We start from the raw sequence: 21094 nt of genomic DNA, 5'->3' as shown, positions 1-21094 counted from the left end.
CTATCAGGACTAAGACTTCCCACCACACCAACAGTTTCTTCCCGTCGGCAGTCGGGCTCATCAACAGAGCCGGTCGCCCACTGACTCTGACATCGGTTCCTCACTTCACACTCTACATGCACACACACATGTCACTTTCACATACACTCACAACGCAGTTGTGTAGAGTATGGTTATCTGCTCGCCAGTTTTTACCTTTTTATTTAATTTAAATTTTATTCTATATGCCCCCAGCCCATATCCTTCTATTTTATACTGTGGAGTTAAATTCTGAATTTGTAAATTGTGTTATTGGTCTTGTTGTCCATCGTCTCATTGTCTTACTGTCCAATGTTATGCAACGACTGCCACGTCAAATTCCTTGTATGTCTAACATATTTTGTCAATTAATGTTCCTATTTTAAATATTCCTAATTTAAAGAGCCACGCATTGGTTCAATAATGATTTTTAGAATTTGGTAGCAATCGAATATGATAAATCACCCTTTCAATTCATTTGAAAGACGACGTTGTCCGCGGTCAGGTCCTAATAAGAAATGCGCTATTTGTACACATATAAATCACGATTGTCCTAGCACTGAGCAAATTCACCATATTATCGTAACACATCTTTTGAGAGTTGTGGTTGTAATGCTTGGCCATTCCGATTTGCTCTTGTTGGTGTTGAAAGAGGTGAGCAACGGTGAAGTTTTCTATCCTTCACTCTTCAGAGAACGCTCCAATTATTAAGAAGCACTTTGATGCAAAGATGCAAGTCTGGGTTAATTGGTCTTCTAGCTGAAGCAATTTACACTTGAAATCAATGATAAAGAGGTTATTTACTTGAGTAGAGCTGTTATTAAGCTTTATTTGACCATCATTTGACTTAGATCGAGCTTTTTGCTGATAAGATGACAACTCAAACATTTAGCTCCATCACGTGAGGGTAAATACACACAATGACCTGTCGACCTGAATGAGATAAGACGAGTACCTCAGGGAGAGGAACTGGACTTGTTCTTACCTGTACAGCCACCACAGACAGCACCTCCACCGAGATCCTGTTAAATTCATCAAAGCAGCCCCATGCCCCCGTCTGAGCCAGGCCTTTGTAGATGTTCCCACAGGACTTAGTGACAGACACAGGAAGAGACACATTTTCACATCAGGATAGGCAGTCAGTCAGGTGGGCTCACAGATAAAAGACACAGCAGGCTGAAGGTAAGCGCAGAACAACTTAATGGTACGTACACAGAGGCTCAGACTAACAAAACAGGTAGAAATAGAAATATCATTAACCCACATTTTAGTTCCCAACATCAACTTGTGAGCAGGTGAACAACATCCCTCGAGACAGACTAGGATGACCGAGGAAACCTTCTGACTGCTGGATTGATCCAGCTTGTGTGTGTGTGTGTGTGTGTGTGTGTGTGTGTGTGTGTGTGTGTGTTTGTGAGAGAGAGAGCATAATGGAATATGAGTGACGGTGTGGGCTCTGAAGCCAGCTTCTCGTGCCTGTGTTCCTCCTGGAGTAAATTAGCACTTCTCTCTGCTGCCTTTCTGCAGTGTGTATAGCCGGGGGGGCTGTCGGCCGCTACACTGTAATGATGCCCCTGTATGAGGGAGCAGGAGAGAGTCGGATCACAAGATTATTTTTATGTCTCCCTTGAGCACTCAATATGCAGAGGGTATGTTTGGATGTTGGGTAGAGAGAGGTCTATTTTGACAAGGTGTAATTAAGAAAAAAACTCAGGGTATGGCAAATCTTTCAAGAAGGAAGCGATGAAACAAATGATGAAAAGAAAACTGGAGTGCATTTCCTGCAGAAAATACGTTGGTATGCTGTAAGCTTGAAGCTGAAAGCTAAAAGCTGAAATGAATTTTTAAAAAAGGCTACGTATTCATAATAGTATTGATTGCGGTACAAATGCTAGTAGTTCTTTTTTATAGTAGCAAGAGTAGTAATATCAGAAGCAGTGTCATTACTACTTTTAGTGTAGTAGCAGTACTAGTAGGAGTCATTTTATTATTAATCGCAGTAGAAATACTATTATGAGTTTTAGTAATTGTAGTATCAGCTGTAGTGGTAGTACTAGTAGGAGTGGTTGTAGTTGTATTTGAGCAATAAGTATTTCAACAAAACAGGTACAGATAATCATTGAGGCTTTTATTTTGAAATGATGGGATTGGGTGAGGGGGAGAAGGGGTTGGGAGACATATGGGAGAGTATTTGTCCTTTAAACTATGAAGGTATTAATTGATAGCATTACAGGCGTCATGTGACTACACTACTCAGGTAATGCCAATCACCTGCGTGAGAGGCGGAGCAAGTGCGTCTGTGTGGTTGCCACGGTGATCGTTACAGAGTTGATCAAAAGGAAGAGAGAATACCATTGATTTAAATGTTTAGAATAACATAATAGGAATATTTTTCGAGAATCAATATCCGCGTCTGTGTGGTCAGAAATACTTCCCCTATGGCAGTTTCAAATACTTGTATCTGTAAATCTGTCACCACATGTATAGTGGTCCCTATGGGAAGCAGCATTCGAACACTAAAGATTCAAAGAACACAGGTTGGAATGCTTAAGCAGCATCCAACAATAAGAGGAAAGATGAAGAGACAAGGCCACTAAGGAAGTTTAATGAAGTATGTATAGCATTTTGCTCACGAGGGTGAAGGTACGTGCAGAATTTAGGCGGCCGCCAAAGCCCATTAGCTACATGTGTGCTTACTCACCTTGTAGTCCATCTGCTCAGAGCAGTTGAATACATAGACCATGATGCCAAGGGCTCTACCCAAGTCTTTGGTAGTCTCAGTCTTCCCTGTGCCTGCAGGGCCGGCCGGCGCTCCACTCATGGTCAGGTGCAGGGACTGGGTCAGGGTGATGTAGCATCTAAATATAGTGGCGATACCCACACATGTAATACTGATGAGGAACATCTAGAAATGAAAAAATGCTTTCTAATGATTTGTGTGCTTTTCCATCTTTTTATTTATTGGCTGTATTGCCAAACAATTAACGGCTCTGATATGTAAAGCAAACACACGGCCACATTTCAGTGTTGCGGGTGGAACTCAAAGCCAGGCAAGATGATTCCCTTTCTTGCACAAGCTTTGCTTCTTGACACTTGCCCTATGCTCACTGTGCAGGCGTGAGAGTGATATTGGCCTATTTGACTGGTTTGGAGTGAATTCACTTTGATAAGATTTATAGGTGAACAGCTACAGTCTGTAGAACTTGTAATAGCCTTCTAACCCTATATTATTACAAAATAACTACATCATCCAATACATGAGCGAAGACGGGGTACGTTACAAACGTGATTCAAACTCGCAAAGCAAACATGTTTCAGCCGTTCTCTCGAGTCCTGGATTAAAGGACCTGACACGCGGCCCCCCTGTGCGTGGTCTATTGTGGAAATGAAAGCCGGTGGCAATCTGTCAGTCTCAGCAAAGGCCTGCACCATATGCTGGAGTATTGCAACATGATCCGGCCATCAAAGCCCGTTGTTCACGATTGTTCAGGCTTCAAAAAGAATACTGGTCAGTCTAAAAAAGTGTACAGTCAAAAGCTGTTGTTCCACAAAGAGCTGGAGGAGGCAGGTATTCATGTTTGTGGAGGTAAAGCTTCATCAGGGATGCTGCAGAAGAATGTGCATGTGAGCAAAGTGCAGTGATGTAAAGCCGTTCTCCGGTCTGTGGTGTACATGATGATTCAAATGAGCTTTCTTACACGCGCCCCCTCACCGTTTCACATCACGAGGCGCTCGTATCTTCTAGTTCAATGGTTTTTAACCGTAAGACTGCGGCCCCCCATCGGGCCGCAAGCGCCGCCTGGAGGGGCGCAAAAACGTTCGATTTCATCTCTGGTTTCTTTAAATTGAAGAACCAGAGATTTTGTCCCTTTCTCTTTCATTATGTGTTCTCGTCATAATACCCGGATGTGACTCCCCGCCCGTATTACCGAGAATGCATCAGAGCAGACTTGTCTGGTTTGTGAGAGCCAATTATCCCAGAATGCATTTCACCTGAGCAACACTGGCAGGGGAACGTAAATGTTTCAATTTATTTTATTGTTTGTCAATGTCAGACTTCAGCTTTCTATCTGTAGCCAGCGGTTGAGGTTCAGTTTCAACCGCTGCTATCTAGGTCTGACAGTCATGGATAAGTATTTAAATAGAGAGAAATTAAGAGGAAACTGGTGCCAAACCTCCCCAAAAGTCTGCGTAAATACAATCTTTACTTTCTAAAGTAAGTTTGTTAACGAACCCGACAGCCGAGTCTGTGCAGTGCTGACTAACGCTCTCCAACGACAAAATGAAAGCACCATATGGAAACCAAACGTCCAACGCTTGCGGTAAAGCCGGTGGAATTTAAAAGTAAGGATAACGGGCTCGAGATGCACAAACAATCTGTCATCTCGCTGACTGGCAACTTCAAATGTGCCTTGAAAGCCAGACGTGTGGCACAATGCAAGAAACATTTGACGGCAGCGGAGGAGTTGATTCTGCGTGCCAGAAGCTGCTGACCATCCCACTGTCAAACGACACGGTGAGTCACTGTATGGCTGACATGGCCTCCGACACACAGCAGCAAAAAGTAGCTCTCTCATTGCAACTAGACGAGGTGCTGCTGTTGGTTTTTGTTTGTTTGCATGAGGACATACTGTTTTGTGGAGAGCTACCAACACAAGCTACGGCTCAGTAATAGAAGAAACTTCTTCACAGAGAACTGCCCGGACTGGCAGAACGTGAGCACGCTTCCACCAGAGGACTTCAAAACTATATTCATGTCTGGATGGCAGCACATGCTGTGTTTCTTTTGCAAAGGATGCACTTTCTTTACCAGGTCGTTGACCAATAAAGTGCCGCTAGATCACCACGCACACACGCCCCCCCCGTCGACCGGACCAGCCGCGCCGCACCCCCCCTATGATTTTTAATGGTCTGGCCCACTTGAAATCAAAGTGGGCAGTATCTGGCCCGGACCTAAAATGAGAGACACCCCTGCCCTGATGGTAGGAGACCTGGGAAAAACCCAGAATAGGGTGCAGGGATCTTGAGAACGCCTCAGGATCCTCTAGAATGAGCTGGAAAATGTTGCCACCGCGACCCGACCCCAGATAAGTGTGTATGGATGTAATCGCTGGCATGTCTGGCTGCCCTGTTAACTGCAGCAGCCTAAGAAAGCCTCACAACAACACAAGGAACAAGAAAATTACATTTTGTGTGCTGCCAAAAAGTCTACAGAACAAATAGCAAAAACACTCTATGTACTGCTTAGTTTTAATCTATCAATCTAGCCAAGCTTGTTCTTTGAGTCAGTGTTTCTCTTATCACACATATCTGTCAGTCCTCATTGTACAAGAGCAATAAAACATTAAGTCCAAATATGTACGGAAAGGAGCCGGACCGATACAAGAATAAATTACATTGTTTCTGTCCAGAAATCATACTTTCCATGTCCTCTACATTCTTCAAGTGGTAAGGGATTTTTTGTGGACATATAGCTTCAGCCCATTAGTGTGTATCCAACCATCAAATCCATATTTCATTGCCTACTTTCATGGAAATTATTTTTAAACCACTAAAAGGTTATCCATTTTTTCATCCAACTTGTGGTTTCCTTTGGCTTAGTTGGCCGTCTGTTGCTGATCAAATCTGCCTGTGACTGTCTTTGTTACAATAAGATTAAGGGTTGGCAGCTATAAAGATGCCTGCTAAATTACATAGCTTTACTCATCAATCTGTTCACAAGCAATTATGATGTTTTAAGACACCAGGAATGACCTCCGTACCTGTCTGTTAGAGGAGTGATGACTAATCGTGGTGTGTTGCCCAGATATTCGTAGGAGTAGAGAAACTGGGCATCGCAAATGTTTGCAAAACAATGCTTCTCCTTCTCATCCCAACGGTGCCTCAGCTGGGAGAGCCACACAAAGGCCTGAGAGTTCTCCACCTAATGAAAAGAGAGCGCATGAGAGTGCCAAGGATTGCAATAAAGGCAAAAATAATCTGAGCTTCCCCACCCTCTCTTTAGGGTAAAGACATGCCTTACTTGAATGTATTAAGTGCATTACTCACTGGCTCAAAAGTACAGCGTCAATCATGCGGTCTGCACAAGAATCAGTGCAGGTTCTTGGCTAGATTTATCCACTGTGCCCCCCTCACCTTCTGAGCAATCATCTTGGCCACCACGTCCCTGGCGTGGACATCGATGGTGCAGATGGTCATGACCTTCTGTCGATCGCCGGGGGAAAGCTGCCCAATCAGCATGGAGATGAGGGTGTTGAGCTGAGACACCTGTTTCTTGTAGTACTCTTTCATGGCGTTGTCATAGCCCTCCTCTAGACGGACAAACGCCATGCAGACGTCCAACGTCCACCAGATCTGAGTGCAGGTCAACGCTACCTGAGAAGTAATAAATGGAATTCTGTAGAAAATTACAGTGGATTTCTGTGGATGGATTTGGTGTATTTAATGTTGCCTTATGTCCGTGTGTGACTGAGTAAAGCCACATGGAACATATGTTTATACAGTACCTATGTTCATATGTTTTTAGACTTCTTTCCAGCTGGGAGAAGTTAGACTTAATGCAGAGTTTACATTTTTCTGACATGGCTATTTTTGAGTGGAAAGTCAGCTTCAAAGGAAACATGATGGCTGCACAGGTTTTATATGGTGTGGGTACACCACATTAATGGGCAGGTATTTAAAAAAAAACGTCAATAGGCTGTTTTTTTGTCCTCCATCTTTTAAAACACAGCTCTTTAGACCTAAATGGTTTTCAGACACTAGAATCTGACAGGCACAACATTTTAATAATAATAATGATAATGTGTTTTATTTTTATAGCACTTAACATGGTTAAGGAGCATCACAGGTTAAAAGCAGATTTAAAATTCCAGTTCCAGAGGGCATTGACAACAGCCTGTCGCCCGATAAAGGATAGGGATATTAATAAAGTGGTCAGCAGAGGATGAGGTTGTGACTTTACTGAGAAATGTTCATAGGATTCATTGGAGGATTGAAATGGTCCATAGACTTGGTTGGCCTTAATAGTGCATGGTCTACTGATACTAAAAAGGTATCGTAGTGTTAACGATATGATATTGCATATTTCTAGTACCGCAAACATATCTGCAAAAAAATATCAGCGCTCACTCTCTGCTCCGCTCCCTGTCATCCTGTGCCCTGCACCCACTCACAGCGCGGGATCGCATGTGAGACATCCCAAGTCTGATCTGATTTAGCCCAAGTCAAAATTTATTCAGCTATCCATGAAATATCAAATTTTGTCAACGCAGCTCATTTTATGAGGAAAGAGCCTGAATGCTGTTCAGATCCAAGAGCAAAAAGTATTTATTAAATACCCTCAATTGTAAATCACAGCTGGGCAGGAAAACGCTGGTAAAAAGGGAACCATACTGCTGTTTACTTTATTTATTACTGTTATAGATAAATATACCCGTATCGTATTGTATTTGTGACATTGTATCAAATTCTGGTATCGTAAGTATTGGGTATTTGGATATTTATGGCAGGTGTCACAACGGACTCATCATTTTTGTGCCGTGAGAAGCCTAGTTCTAGTCCAGGTGGGTTTTGAGTTGGTGGCCAACTGTTCATTTCAGTATTTTGGACAGAAATGGACATTGGAGATGCGTCTGTAGTTGTTGTAGATGTCAGGATCCAGGACAGGCTTCTTGAGGTGTATAGGTGTGACTGAGGAGAGTTTAACAGCAGGGAAAATGGCTCCAGCAGACAGGGAGGAGTTGTTGACAGAGAGGAGCGGCTGAAGGGCTGGAGGACAAGCTGACCAAAGTGTAAAGGCTGGGGTCCAGGTGGCAGGTTGGGGTTTTCATCGCAATAAGTGATTTGGTTAGACTGGAGCCGGAGAAGGGGTAGAGGGAGAGTGACCAGTCGGTTAGTGGGGGAATACAGATGCAGGGTTGTGTGCAGGAAGTTGCCAGTTGGTTGTAGATGTTTGAGAAGTTTATATATTGTGGAGAACAGGGACCTTGGGATTGGCCAAACCAGAATGGTTGCTGGAGGAGTAGGTGCAGCGTGCAGTATTGAGAACCAGTTGGTATTGCTGTATGTAATCTTTGTAAGCCAAGGGTCTGTACCGTGAATCCGGTTTTCAGAGTCAATCTTGTCGGCGTTTCTGGGATTTCATCCAGCAGAGTTCAGGTGTGAACGAGGGAGCAGTGGAGGTGGCTGGCAGTGTGTTGTTGTAAGGGGTTGACCAGGTCTGTGGTGAAGGGAGCAGACGAGGCCTGGAGGTTGGGAAGTTTACCAGTGAGGTAGATAATTGCGGAGAGCTTGAATGTCAGGTGCTTAAATAAGGATGGAGTGATTGTAATTCTCCGAGTGGTTTGGTTTAGTCCATTTGTAGTCCAGGTGTTTTTGCCAGGTTTTAGTGAGATAGAGGATATCAAGGTTCTTGTTGGTGATGAACTCATTGATGATTAGACGTTTGTTGCTTAGCGACCGGGTGTTGAACAGAGAAGAAGTGCTATGTAGTTGGTCATGTAGTGAGGGTGGCTGAATTCACCCGCTGTTTGTTTCAATGACGTTTCGAGGTAAGTGAGCTCGGGCCGGTGCTGGTTTCACAGAGACGGGATTAGGCTCAAGGAAGTGGGTTTGCAGATGATGAATTTGCACTGGGAGCCGATAACTGTGGCGGATGTGGGAGAGGTTGTTTTGTTTTGTGAATGTGATTTTTTACAGCGTGCTGCAGGTTAGTGTCTCTGTTCCCAGGTGTGGAAACTGAAGAACCTGCTGTGCCGATGCGATCTATGAGCGTGTGTGGGGGTCAAACCATTAATAAAAACGAAGAGCCCACAGCTTTTTAAGATGTGTAAATATTTTTTTTAATCAACTCATACTGTTGGAGGGCTGTGTCATTGATTCCCAAGTGAACTATAATTCCCTGACAGTTGGTCACCAGTGTGACTGTCGCTCCGGGGAAACAGTGAGTGGCTGCGTTGAAGAAAGGGATATTCCTGATTATGGAGTCCCTGCCTGTCAGTGTGGTCGGGAAGAACAGGGGACGAGGAGGTAGCACTGAGCGTTTAGTGCGGCTGGATGATGGAGGTGAAGGTTTGGTGGAGTGGGCAGAGGAGGACTCAGAGAACGGTGGATAGGATCGCGTTGCATTGCAGGTGTAGAGCGCTATAGAGCGCGAGTCCTGGTGTAGGAGGGGCCCTCGGGAATGGCTGCCATAGGGATCACAGGGCACACAGAGCCACGGGGCAACGAGGTGGGAATGTGGAGGGTGCTGGGAGTTCCCAGAGGAGGGAAGCCCTTGAGGGCTAGGAAGAAGGGGCGGTGGTATCATCAACAAGGCCACTGGTTGTGTTGTTTGGTACTGGGCAGAAGTCCATGAGTTGCTTGGCTTCCTCGATCTTGTAGAGTGTGGAGGTTCTTCCTTTCAGCTGTTATTTTGTTGGCCAAGCAGGAGCAGCTGATACCATCGGATGGAGGGGTGGGTGGAGCCATAGTAGATGAATATCAGGTTGTACTGCTGATATAACTACTGCTACTCGTAGCTGTTTTACCATTCATACTTACCTACTTACATATTACAGAAAAACAGGAGCATTTCATTATCATAGACCCATATTTGTTCTCACTTCCTACGCCAACAGAACGTGGGTGAAAACTGTATTCAAAGCCTTAGTGCGAGTGTGCACTGTACTGAAATACGACATGATTATGGTACTAATCCAGCAGTTGTTGGATAAAGTGACTAATTGGGAAAAATCCCAAGTTTTCCCATTTTTACCTGAGCTGGATAGTCGAACAGCCACTGATCCCTGGGTTTGTCCTCATAGGCCATCACTGCTTCAGTCATCTCATGTCGAACCGTGGAGTGCATGCGGTCCAGAACCCGGTTCAGCCACACCTCCACCTTAAGAAAATTAAGAAAAACCTTTCAACGTGTGTCACGTGACCACCAACAGGCTTTCTTATCAATGGATTTTAATGAGGTCATTAAAAAGCATTAGAGTCAGGCAAATACTATGGGATTTAATGGAAAATGTATGGGCTTTGATATGCAAAACCCCAGGGGCAACGACAGACCCAATTTCATTTATCTGATTTATTGTTATATCTATAGTTTCTTCCATTACAGAAAAAGGCAGCTAAGTGAATCTCCTCATCTATTACATCCATCTACAGACAGCCGTAGGACCACTGTTGGCAGTCCAATGAAGAGAGTAGATTGATTCACCATCTAGCTCAACTGAATGGTACTACAATTGCAGAGACATTAATAAATGATGGTGGGTGTGATTTACCTGTCCGGTGCAGTCACAGGGCTGATTAAAGGGGACATATTCTCCTTCTTTGCTGTACATGCCCAGACCAGTCTGAGAAGGATTCCCCTCTTCATCTGCTTCAAATTGCATCTTAGCCATGTTGTCAAACAGCTTAGACAGATGCTTCTGGACCTGAGCAAACGGGCACATTCAGCTCAGGCTCAATTTACTCAACTCACTGTCTGACTGGTGATTACTGCATGCAAATGAATAATATTTCAACACAGCTATTTTGAATCAATCAATGGTGACCCTCATGTTCTGCAGCATGCCTGTTAAATTCCTTCCTCTTTAGGGAACTTTAGAAGTTTAGAAGCTTAACAAAGATGTATTTCTCTATGCTAATAATGCCTGACAATATGTCCTGGTGATGGACGTTGGAGCAGGCGGCCAAACTCGAAGCAATATTGCCTCTTAGTGGACACTGTGCGTACTACAACAGTCAAATAGCACAATAGTCAATAGCACTGATCAGAAGAGCGAAATGCTGCAGTTAAACATTGTTTGACAAAGCTGTGAAAATAATTAAAAAATAAATATTCTGACAAGGAACAGACTGAAGCACTAAATGCATTGTTACACCTCTAGCACAAAGTTGTGGAGGCACCTGGTGTGGGTTGGTCCCATTAGACAGGATGTCCAGCAAATCAGCTGAAGAGATGAAGTAAAATCTTGGGAAGGCCAGGCGCTTGGTGTCCAGGTATTCTGCCAGAGCTTTTTCACATAAAGAGAGCCTGCAGAGAAACACACGGAGGCAGTGTGTGTGCATCCAAGTGAAATAAGTATAATCCCAGTGAAAGAGTGCTACTGACAACGTACAGGAGTATGAAAAGAGGGAACTCTTACCTGCTCTTGATGTCCTCCAGTTTACCAAACAGGCCAGGTATATTGGTGGCATCCACTACATTGGGTGTTTGGTGCATGCCGTTTGCCAGCTCTTTGAAAGCTGCATCAATTCCTTCAAAACGTCTGGAGTCCTGCAGAGGAGTTCAAGACGGAGCACAGTCAGGGGATGTCGCTTCCCAAAAGAATAAGAGCGGAATCAGAGTTTTAATAGCAAACATCTGGGATTTTAGCAAAACTCTGACGCCGTGGGCGTAATTACATAGATGTGAACTCGGAATTTACATATTATTAATTCTGGGTTCAATAGGCAACGATAAGGTCGCAAGTTAAGGTCGGCATTCCTATGGGTTTGTCAGTGATGTAATGTATACCGATAGAGCTGTAATTATTTCTGCACGCATAAATGTGATTCTATCAGTGTGTAACCTCTGGCAGCTGTGAACGGATGTCGTCTGAGCCAATGAAGATGCTTTCCAGGTGGGTCCATGCTCGCTGCACCTCAAACCAGATGGAGATGACCGAGTCGGCCACAGAAAGCTTGATCTGCCATGATGACACTTCATCCAGGAAGTGGCCGATGTACTTGGATGACATGAGGTTCTGTAGCTGCACCTGGTTGTCTTCCAGCGTGTCAATCAGCTCCTGGTCTGAGCGCACCAGAGGCACCTGGGTCCGGTGGTGGGGCTCATACTGGAACTGCATACCTGACCGGGATCAAGAAACTTTGTCAGTCTTCGGGCAGAACCTCCTGATGCCAGGATCTCCAAAGACATAAGAAGAGTTTAGTACTTCCTGTACCTGTCCATGTGGAGTTGAGCTCAGAGAGGACTTTTTCCATTCCCATCTCTTTCACAGCCTTGTCCACAATCCTCCTCACCTCCTCCTCAAAGCAGTGCAGGTTTAGCTGCAGCAAGTCGTCAAGCGTGGTCTCCTGCTCAGAGAAACAGACACTTCAGGTCAGTTGCGCGGGCTCATTAACGTGAATGTTCTTTTAAGTTTTTTATTCAGGGAACATCGTCTGATTAATGTGAAGTTGTAGAAAGCATCCTTTCAGATCTAACTGCAGTGCTGCTCACCGTGCATCCTCTATAAGCACAGACAGCTGTTGCAGCAATGACATCCACTGCCTGCAAGGAGCTGTTATACTGATACTAAAAGTCCCAGAAGGCACTGCAAAAAAGCTAATAATCGACAAAGCTGGCGACTTCTCTGGTGTTGTAACTCTTTAAGCACGGTTCATTCTCTAGCTACTGTAGTAACGAACAGCCTGAAGCATCGCAGACAGGTGTTGTCACGTAGTCTCGCTCAGTCAGCAGTCTTGCTGCAGTAAGAGCAGAGCGTGCACTCGCTGCTACTGCTTTGCTGGCTGCAAGAACTGAGTGCGAGGAGACGGGGCTGTCCAGCGGCATCGCAGGGGAGACGTGGCCTCGGGTGCACAAGCTCTTGCCGATCGTCCTCGCCAGAAATTGGCTACATGCTGGCGGAGCCCGAGGGTGGATCTTTCCTGTACCCATCCCACATAGCTTTAGGGCTCTACAATTGCTCATACTTGTTGGAAGAAATAGTAGTCATCTGGTCAGATACGGACAATAGGCCCAAATAGCCGTGTATAAATACTGCTATGATGGCACCATTTCATTCATATCTACGCTGATACCAATATTAATGTCCTGTGTTCAAAAAGCTGGGGAGGAACCCGCTGGTAAAAATGGAACCATGCTATACCTGTCGCGTATGAGGCCAAAAATAGAAACACGTTTGGACCGAGCATATACAAAAGTATATTGTTACTACAGGAATTGTATCAGACTGGATGAACACAGCTGATAATACAACTGTGCAGTAGGGCTGTGCGATGTACCGGTATGAATTCTTCTCGTACTGTTCATACCGGTGTCACGCCTTCAGCAGGCGTCACATGTTTTATCAACACGTCATGGAGGGGCAGCCAGCGGTGGAGCCACTTGTCTTACGTGTGTTGAGATTGAGTCATGGTTATAACTTTATAACAACAATTAATAACCCACAACACACGACACAGCAGCTTGTGACACATGAACAATGTATAACATTAATAATTGTACATTTATAAAAAAATTCAATCAAATAGCTTGATGACTACGAACAGTACAAACCACAATTATCTGATCTCCTCTTATCTAAAAAAACTGTAGCAAATGTCTTGCCCATTAACACTGAACAATATATGCAGTATGTTGTTGCTTATTTCAGAATTACATTGAATACCTGGTCCATGGTGAAGCGGGTTCCAGTGGCAGCCATCAGCTGATGCCAGTGTCTGTCTCGCATAGCCGGGTTCTGGAGTTCTGCTACGGACCGCAGGGAGGTGAGCAGGTTCTTTACCCTGCAGTCCAAACCGGTGAAGGCATCCCACGACCGAACCTGTCAGATACAAAGACCAGGACCACTACACCATGGAGCTGCAGCCTAAGATATGTTCATTCCAATCAAGTCCCCTACCATTATATCGGGGGGGATAACAGCAACCCCCTCCTCCCCCCAAGAGAGCCCCAGATTACAGAAGTAATTTAAGGTTACCTTTCCAATAGAACACGTCTATACCCTGTTCTTTTATTAAACGTCATTTATCTTGGTTGGTTTCTGTTTCTACACGGTCGCTCCTCCATTCTTTGTAACGCGCATGGAGAAGTTCTGCCCTGATTGGTGGGCAACACGGACACACATGCGCACACACAGGTGAGTCCACTCCCACCAGCGGACAGAGAGCGCGCTTCAGAAAATGTTGGTGTTCGTCTGTCACCACCCACCTCAAAGGGAAACACTAGTTGTTCATGTGTTTGCAGACATTTACAGTAGTGCCTCCCAGACTTGCTCAGGGGCCTGTAGCCTGTAGCTCTTATTTCTCGCACAAACTCCCGGCCTTTGAGCACGGCACTTCACAACCAATTGGCTGTTTGCTAGGCCGAGGCCTCTTTGCAACACTTCACGTTCTGGCAGAGCACAAATGCAGCTTTCAATGATTAGTGGGACAGATCTGTTGCTGGAGAAATACAAGTTACTTCTCAAACCGTTGATTTTAGAGGGAGGTGGACAAAAGCATTTTGTTTCTAGTTATTCCTCTGCACAGTTCTCTGCTGTATGTCGCACCACGGTTTGTTTTACTTGCAAAAAGCTCTCTCCATCTTGATGTAACTGACTGCAGCTAGCGGCCGTTTCGTTTCCGCGGTCCAGTAAACAAACGAATGGTAACTAGGTTAAAATATTTTGTTGCATTGATCGCATAGATTAATGCGTTAATGTTGACAGCTCTAGCACAGGGTAATAATCAATCTTGCATAGTGCTGAAAGACTTCCACATGATCTTCTATCATGAGCAGTGCTTTAAACAAATGTAGTTAATGAATGATGCACTTCTTTGCTGTAAATAATGCTATGTTACTACTGTTGAGGCAATAAAATGTTGCAGGTTATAGCAACATGTGAGCAGATTCGTTTGATACAGACAACAGCACACGTCTTCAACATGTGGAGGTTGGTTGGCCTGATCCACCTGCGCCAATGTACTTTTTAGATATGCTGATCCTCATCCCCTTCCACGATCTCTTGCCTCACCTCTTTATCCAGCCCTCGGATATCTTTAGAAAAGCTTTTGCACTCTAGCTCCATGTCCTCCACTTGGATGTCTCTCCATGGGGTCATCCTCCATGCCGCCATGCTGGATTCCACCACGGTGACCATGTCCCAGAGCTCCTTCAGCAGGCCGACCTCACGCCTAGGGAATGGAGAAGAGTGGACAGGGGGAATTGCTCTAGCATAAAAACTGACTGTGAATGTAATGGAGCATCTCAGCTTTAATGACTCTTTGGTTTGGGATTTGGCAAAGGCTTGTGGTATTTTCTACCGTAATGTAATGTAATTTTGTCCTTGCAGTTTTGGGCTTTACCTGCATTGTCCGAGCTGTTTGTACCCAGAGACGGTGACCTCGAATAGGCCGGCAGACTCCACCAGGGAGGCCATAGCCGCCTCCCTCTCCTGGATCTGCCGGTGGAAGACATCCAACATCTGGTGGGGATTTGCGTCGTCAAACCTGGACCAATCACACACACACACACACACACACACACACACCGTATAAATGAAGCTGTTTATAGGGAATGAAAGGATCCAGATTGCCAAGCCTGACTTGGCTGCATTACCAGACTCCAGCGCTAACTGCGCACTGTGAAGATTAACGATGATCTCCATGGCATTGATGGAAAAATAATCACCAGGTTATTAAGAGACCAATTACACACATAACTAATCTGACAATAAGACATTGCATTCAAGCATCTCTGTAAATGAATCCATTTTCTTCAAGTTAAAAATCAATTAGCCTTTTTGGATGTGAGTGCCTCAATATAACATATATAAATATATACAGACGGTTCCCCATGAAAAACAAATACGCATCCATCCGTCTCCTCCGCAGCGTTTCATCCCTCAGGACAGCGCACATAACTACTCCTTATGAAAACGGTAAATGATGATTGGACTTTATTTGTATCTCTTTTCAAGTCCTCCAACCCCTCATAACTCTTTAGCACAACATGTCACGATTCACACACTGATAGCACAGCACAGCTGCCAAACTCATCAACACTGTGCAACAAGCATACAACATTCACACACTGTAGTCAGAGCTACTGGAGCAATTTGAGGTCAACTTCCTTGACCAAGAACACATCGACACAGGCCAGCGGAGCCGTGGATTGAACCGCCGATCTTTACTACAGAGCCATAGTTGCTTCATTTCAATATATTATACATTAATATACACTTAAATCCGAGTAAGTAAATTGATTGTACCTGAAGGGCCCACTCTTGCGAAAATGATCCCTGTAAGTGTGTTGCTCCACATCGAATGAAGCACACCTGCGACGCAGGCTGGCCACCTCAATGGCCTGCAAAGGCGCCACCTGCTGTTTCACTAACACAGCCTGCTTTTTCACATTATCCCACTTTTCTGGCAGCTCCTGCAGATTAATAGACAGGTACAGAGGGAAATAAAGAGTAGGAGGGACAGATGACGCATAGCCAGGAGGAAGACACAAAAAACAGTAAGAAATGGCTGTTTCAACCAAAATACAATGGAAGAGAGAATGTGTGCTGGTAAAAATGATGTAACGAGTGACTGAACATCAGTCCTTACCGCCAGCTGTTTGAACACCTCATCAGGCAGTTCCTGTTCGTAAACCTTTAGTAGAGCAATAGTTTGCTGAAGGGGCTCAAACATGACATCTGTAGTGTTTTGTCTTCCCTTAACAGCCACCAGGTGACCCAGGACCCTGACCAGTCCATTGTAGTCACCCTCCTCCACCTGCTGGCCCAGACCAGCCTTTGCCACACAAATGAACTCCTCCAAATCCAACAGACTGGTGAGAGATGAAAATAATCAGACTATTAAGGCACAAATGTAATGTCTATATAATGTAATCTGAGGGGTTAGTCACTGAAGCTGGCCTACACCTGTGCTTATAAACTACAATTGTCTCGCAGCTAGCTGGCTCCTTTGTTGAGAATATACAGACATATTTTACCATTATCATGTAGTGGCAAGTTATACAAATATAAAAAAACATGCACAGCACTTTGACTAAAGCCTGCAAAAAGAGAAAATACAAACAGGCACAGAAATGTGCTGTGGAAGCAAACAGTCAAACATGATTCAGATATCATTGAGTATATCTGCTTTTAACCAAGTGTTAGCCTTTTGTTTCTCATAGAATTGCTCTTCACCTGTTGGTTACATGGTCAACGAGGTGCTGTTTGAACATTAAGCTCCACTTTTTGATGATGTTGAGCAAGGCGCTCTTCATTCTACGGCCATCCACTCTCATCCAGCCGAGGAAAACATGCCCCGGCTCCAGACCCTGCACCTCCTCGTATATCTCCTCATACCTGTAGTATGCAGACAAAACAGCTTCAGTCATAAAAGGGGAAGCTCAACCTAACCCTATGTTTATTTTGACGGTCCTTTAACCTAAACTTAAAAAGTCAGAAACAAAATGACTAATTGCAAAACCTAAAACAACTTTATATAGGGATTACCAGAAAAATGACCTCACAAACTACTAGCCACTCCCCACTCAACCAATACCCACCTGTCCACCTGCTCTCTAAAGTTTTCCAGAGTTGGTCGGCTCGCAGGGACGCCGTTTTCACCAGAAACCTTCTGGTTGGTGACCATGTGGCCGTACAGAAGGAACTGATGCATGAACTCCTTCCTGTCATCCACATACAGGTAGCTGTAGTGCTCCAGAGAGTTACGAAACTCGCAGCAAGTTGTTATGACGCCCCGCACGCGGTCCATTAGGAGGTGACGCATGTCAGCCAAGTCAGCCATGTTCTCCATGTCAGCCTGAGGGGAAGGTTTCATCATTTACTTGTGGCATGTTGATGGAAGTGAACTGCATTTCAGACACTGACTTTCTAGATGATGAAGGGGAATCCGAGCATCAGTACCTGGTAGTGTAGGAAGGGACTATGCTGGGCAAGCCGTGGCACCAGTGAGGACATTCTGAACACATCATTGATGAGGCTCTCCACCAGCTCAAAGAAACCATCTGCTGCCCCAAACTCCAGAGATGGAGTGAACGCCATATTAGGAACCTTCAGATCCAGTTGAGCTTCAAATAGAGGTGCTGCAACAGCTTTCTGATCTGGACACAAAGGATTTGAAAACATTTGAAGCTGCAGTGGAACCACAACTACAATAAGACATATGGATTTCTCATGGCTAAAATGACTGTGTTACTTTGACAACCGCACCAAATATTTATTAAATATATTTATTTTTTAGTGTCAAAACATTTACCAAAACAGTTTCCCAGAACTGAAAACATAGAACTTCTGACGAGAACTTTTTAATATGACCGAAAGCGTCTGACAGAGGAATTTGGCTATTTTTATTATATTTTTTATACAGTGAACAAAAAAAGACATCTCTTATTTTGGAGTTTGAGGTGATAATGTGTCACTGAAAATAAAAAACCTTTTAGTATTTTGTCAACGGACATGTGCCTCACATTACTTACGCTCCTTTGAATAGCATTTCCCTGCAAGCGGCTAATCATGATTTGCAAACCCCCCCACAGTAAAATATCGATGTCGAATCCTACAAAAATTATTTCGTAGAGTTTAGTTCATTTAGTTTCTGGCTTACCTGTATGCTTTATATGTGGCGAGCACACAAAAAACATGTAGTTTAAGACACTTTCAGAAAAAAGCTCACAGCATTTACTGAAAAGGTTGGAGATGATTAGCAAAAAAGACGGATTAAGTAAATGTCATGGTGTGGGTTCATGTTGTGATTTATTTTGTAGTTTCCTGTAGTGGATCTTTTCTCCAGAGGACCGTATCAGACTGTAAAACCTGTTAAGCCTCTCGGCCCTGTCGTCCAGGCAGAGCAGTGCATCTTTTTTCCCCTCCTTTCTGTCAAACATGGGGCTGTTCCAGGATCTTGTAGTTTCCTGCCTCTCGTGTCCCTGAGTTAACTTCACTTCCTGCACTGGTTGTTTTCTCCGCACTCTGCGATTGTCTTCTGTATCCCTGATTGTTTCCTGCTGTGTGTTCGATACACCCGCTTGGCCGCAGCAAACTCCTGTTCCTGCTCACTGCAACTGACTCTTGTTTCTCGCCAATACCGGCCTCTCGTCTCCTGGCACCAGAACCACCAATTCCGGACCTCTTGATTCCCCGGCCGCCTATCTGCAGTACAGGCCGGGATTGGTCACACTTCCCAACACGTAAAGTTTTACCAGCATGTGGCGCTCCAAGCTTTAGCGCTATAGAGGACTAAGAGAAGTACTGACAGTACAAGCATATTTAACATCCAAAGCTAACCCTATTTGAGGATGTAAACTCCACGAAAAGATTTAATGACATAGTGAAAGTTTGGACCAGTTTGTGACTGAGCTACCCTAAAGGTGATGAGATGATTAGAGAGCATATTTTTTGGGGTACAAAATTGATGTGGCAAGGCAAGTTAAACAGCGGCTCACTATTAGTACCCAGGTTAAGGGGCAGAGCCTATAAAACCAGGTGGAAGCTCACCTGGGCAATTCATCCTGGTGATTCACAGACCTGAGAGCAGCTGAGGCCAGCTTTTTTGGGGGGACTGATTGGAAATCACTTCAATCACCTGTTCCAACTGGGGAAAGCGACCGTGAGTCCAGACAGGAAGCTCTTCCGTGTAGAATATTACCGGGTCACAATTGGAGTTTCTGGCAGGACCTATTTTATTATGAAAGAGACTACTTGCCATACGTTTTTTGGTGTTTTTGTATTTGGCCCTGCTTTGTATTGTAATCGGTATCGGTAAGAATAGGGGGTTACAGCAGCAGAAGACCACACTGGGTGACACTCCTGTCCGCTAAGAATAAGAAACTGAGACTACAATTCGCACAGTCACCACATCTCAATCCAACAGAGCGCCTTTGGGATGTGGTAGAATGGGAGATCGATCCCATCATAGATGCACAGCCGACAAATCTGCTGCAACTGTGTGATTCTATGTTTCCAGCACCTTGTTAAAAGTATGCCACGAAGAATTAAGGCAGTTCTGAGGGCAAAAGGCGTCCAACCTTTTAGTAGCAAGGTGCACCAAGTGGCTGGTGGGTGTAATTGTATTATTGATATTATATATTTTTAAGTTGTGAAATAGCTTTTGCAGCTCGAGACAAATTCTTTTTGGTGAAAACCGGGTGAAATGTTTTTTGGGTAGTAAAGGTGCCGACCCCTGACCCAGGCGAAGCTTGAGTGAGGGATGTTTTGTAAAGGTTGTCAGGTTATATCTGTAAACTCAGATGACCGTTTATAAGAACATAGACGTCATTCCTGTTGTGCCTTTCATCTATTTTAAGGATAAAGGGAATCCTACATAGAGAGACAAACTAATAATGATGACTAATAATCTTGCAGGCGTAATGTAATATGGCAAGAACAAGTGCAAGAACATGGAGTCAAGGGAATCTACTTTGAGTTATTTTTTCATTTTAAACCAATGTCAAACTAATACATCCAGATCAACGAATTCAAATAAATATATTCAATAATACATTACAAAACAATGGACCCTACTTGTATATCTCTTTTCTACTTTTTAAAACACCTCATGTCACTCATTCACAACCATTTATATGTGATCACATGAAGTAACAGAGTGACACCTGGCCTTCAGGAACTAACATTCACACACTCTAGTCACAGCATCGGGAGCAATGTTGTGGTAAACGGTCTTGAACTTATGGACATGGAGACAAGTGCGGCCAGCGATATATAAGCCACAGTGGAATAAAAGAAAAGGACTTTTTGAACCCAGACAAGGAGAGACAAGGAAGAATAAGGAGGGACGAAGAACTGGAAACAGTAGGAATCTGGCAACAATCTACCAAATCTTGAAACAAATTCCTATCTAAACTGTTGAAACTCATCCCAGCAACCGTGCAGATCTTTTCTATGTCTAGAGCCAACACAAACTGACACACAATGACACTATAATCCCAGAAGATGTGCTTCTGGGAAACTGTCCAAGTCAGTTCTGGCTGATACTGATGTCTTTTTTGGATGTTACATGTTTGTTTTCCGGCATGTTATGGCTTAGAGACAACAGAGGTAACACCACACCACAACACCAAAATGGTGCTTTTGTGGTTTTACTCTGTATTGTTTGCTTATTACACTCCTTCCTACCCGTGTTATCCAGGAAGAACTTGAGAGAGCACTCAATGCTGTTGAAGAATCCATCTACGACCATGTCGTCGACGTACCCGACGTAGGCTTTCCACTCCTCAGAGGTCGGTTCGCATCTGAACAGCAGCAGGTTGCTCTAAGACATGAAAAATCCTTACATTTAAACCAAATCATAATTTCTACACCATTGTTTGACATTTGCAAAGACAGAGTCATAGAAAATC

At 44.2% G+C, this 21094-nt stretch overlaps 1 protein-coding gene across 3 annotated transcripts in view; it reads right to left on the bottom strand.

Annotated features, from left to right (window-relative positions):
- Positions 1–21094, bottom strand: part of dnah9 (dynein, axonemal, heavy chain 9) — a 98398-nt gene that overhangs the window by 67340 nt on the left and 9964 nt on the right. For all 3 annotated transcript variants that reach the window (XM_040177371.2, XM_078103212.1, XM_078103213.1), the window contains 19 exons: positions 20871–21006; positions 17643–17839; positions 17282–17538; positions 16917–17078; positions 16330–16552; positions 15987–16153; positions 15082–15225; positions 14751–14910; positions 13404–13559; positions 11955–12087; positions 11583–11860; positions 11157–11287; positions 10918–11044; positions 10290–10442; positions 9773–9898; positions 6154–6393; positions 5781–5941; positions 2720–2876; positions 1004–1108 (listed from right to left, as the gene is read on the bottom strand). In XM_040177371.2, coding sequence (XP_040033305.2) covers positions 1004–1108; positions 2720–2876; positions 5781–5941; positions 6154–6393; positions 9773–9898; positions 10290–10442; positions 10918–11044; positions 11157–11287; positions 11583–11860; positions 11955–12087; positions 13404–13559; positions 14751–14910; positions 15082–15225; positions 15987–16153; positions 16330–16552; positions 16917–17078; positions 17282–17538; positions 17643–17839; positions 20871–21006 — 3213 coding nt within the window. The remainder of the gene's footprint in view (positions 1–1003; positions 1109–2719; positions 2877–5780; positions 5942–6153; positions 6394–9772; positions 9899–10289; positions 10443–10917; positions 11045–11156; positions 11288–11582; positions 11861–11954; positions 12088–13403; positions 13560–14750; positions 14911–15081; positions 15226–15986; positions 16154–16329; positions 16553–16916; positions 17079–17281; positions 17539–17642; positions 17840–20870; positions 21007–21094) is intronic.

Source organism: Gasterosteus aculeatus, chromosome 5 (assembly GCF_964276395.1).
Source record: "Gasterosteus aculeatus chromosome 5, fGasAcu3.hap1.1, whole genome shotgun sequence".
In the NCBI taxonomy this organism is placed as follows: Eukaryota; Metazoa; Chordata; class Actinopteri; order Perciformes; family Gasterosteidae; genus Gasterosteus; species Gasterosteus aculeatus.
This window is presented reverse-complemented; position numbering and strand designations above follow the sequence as displayed.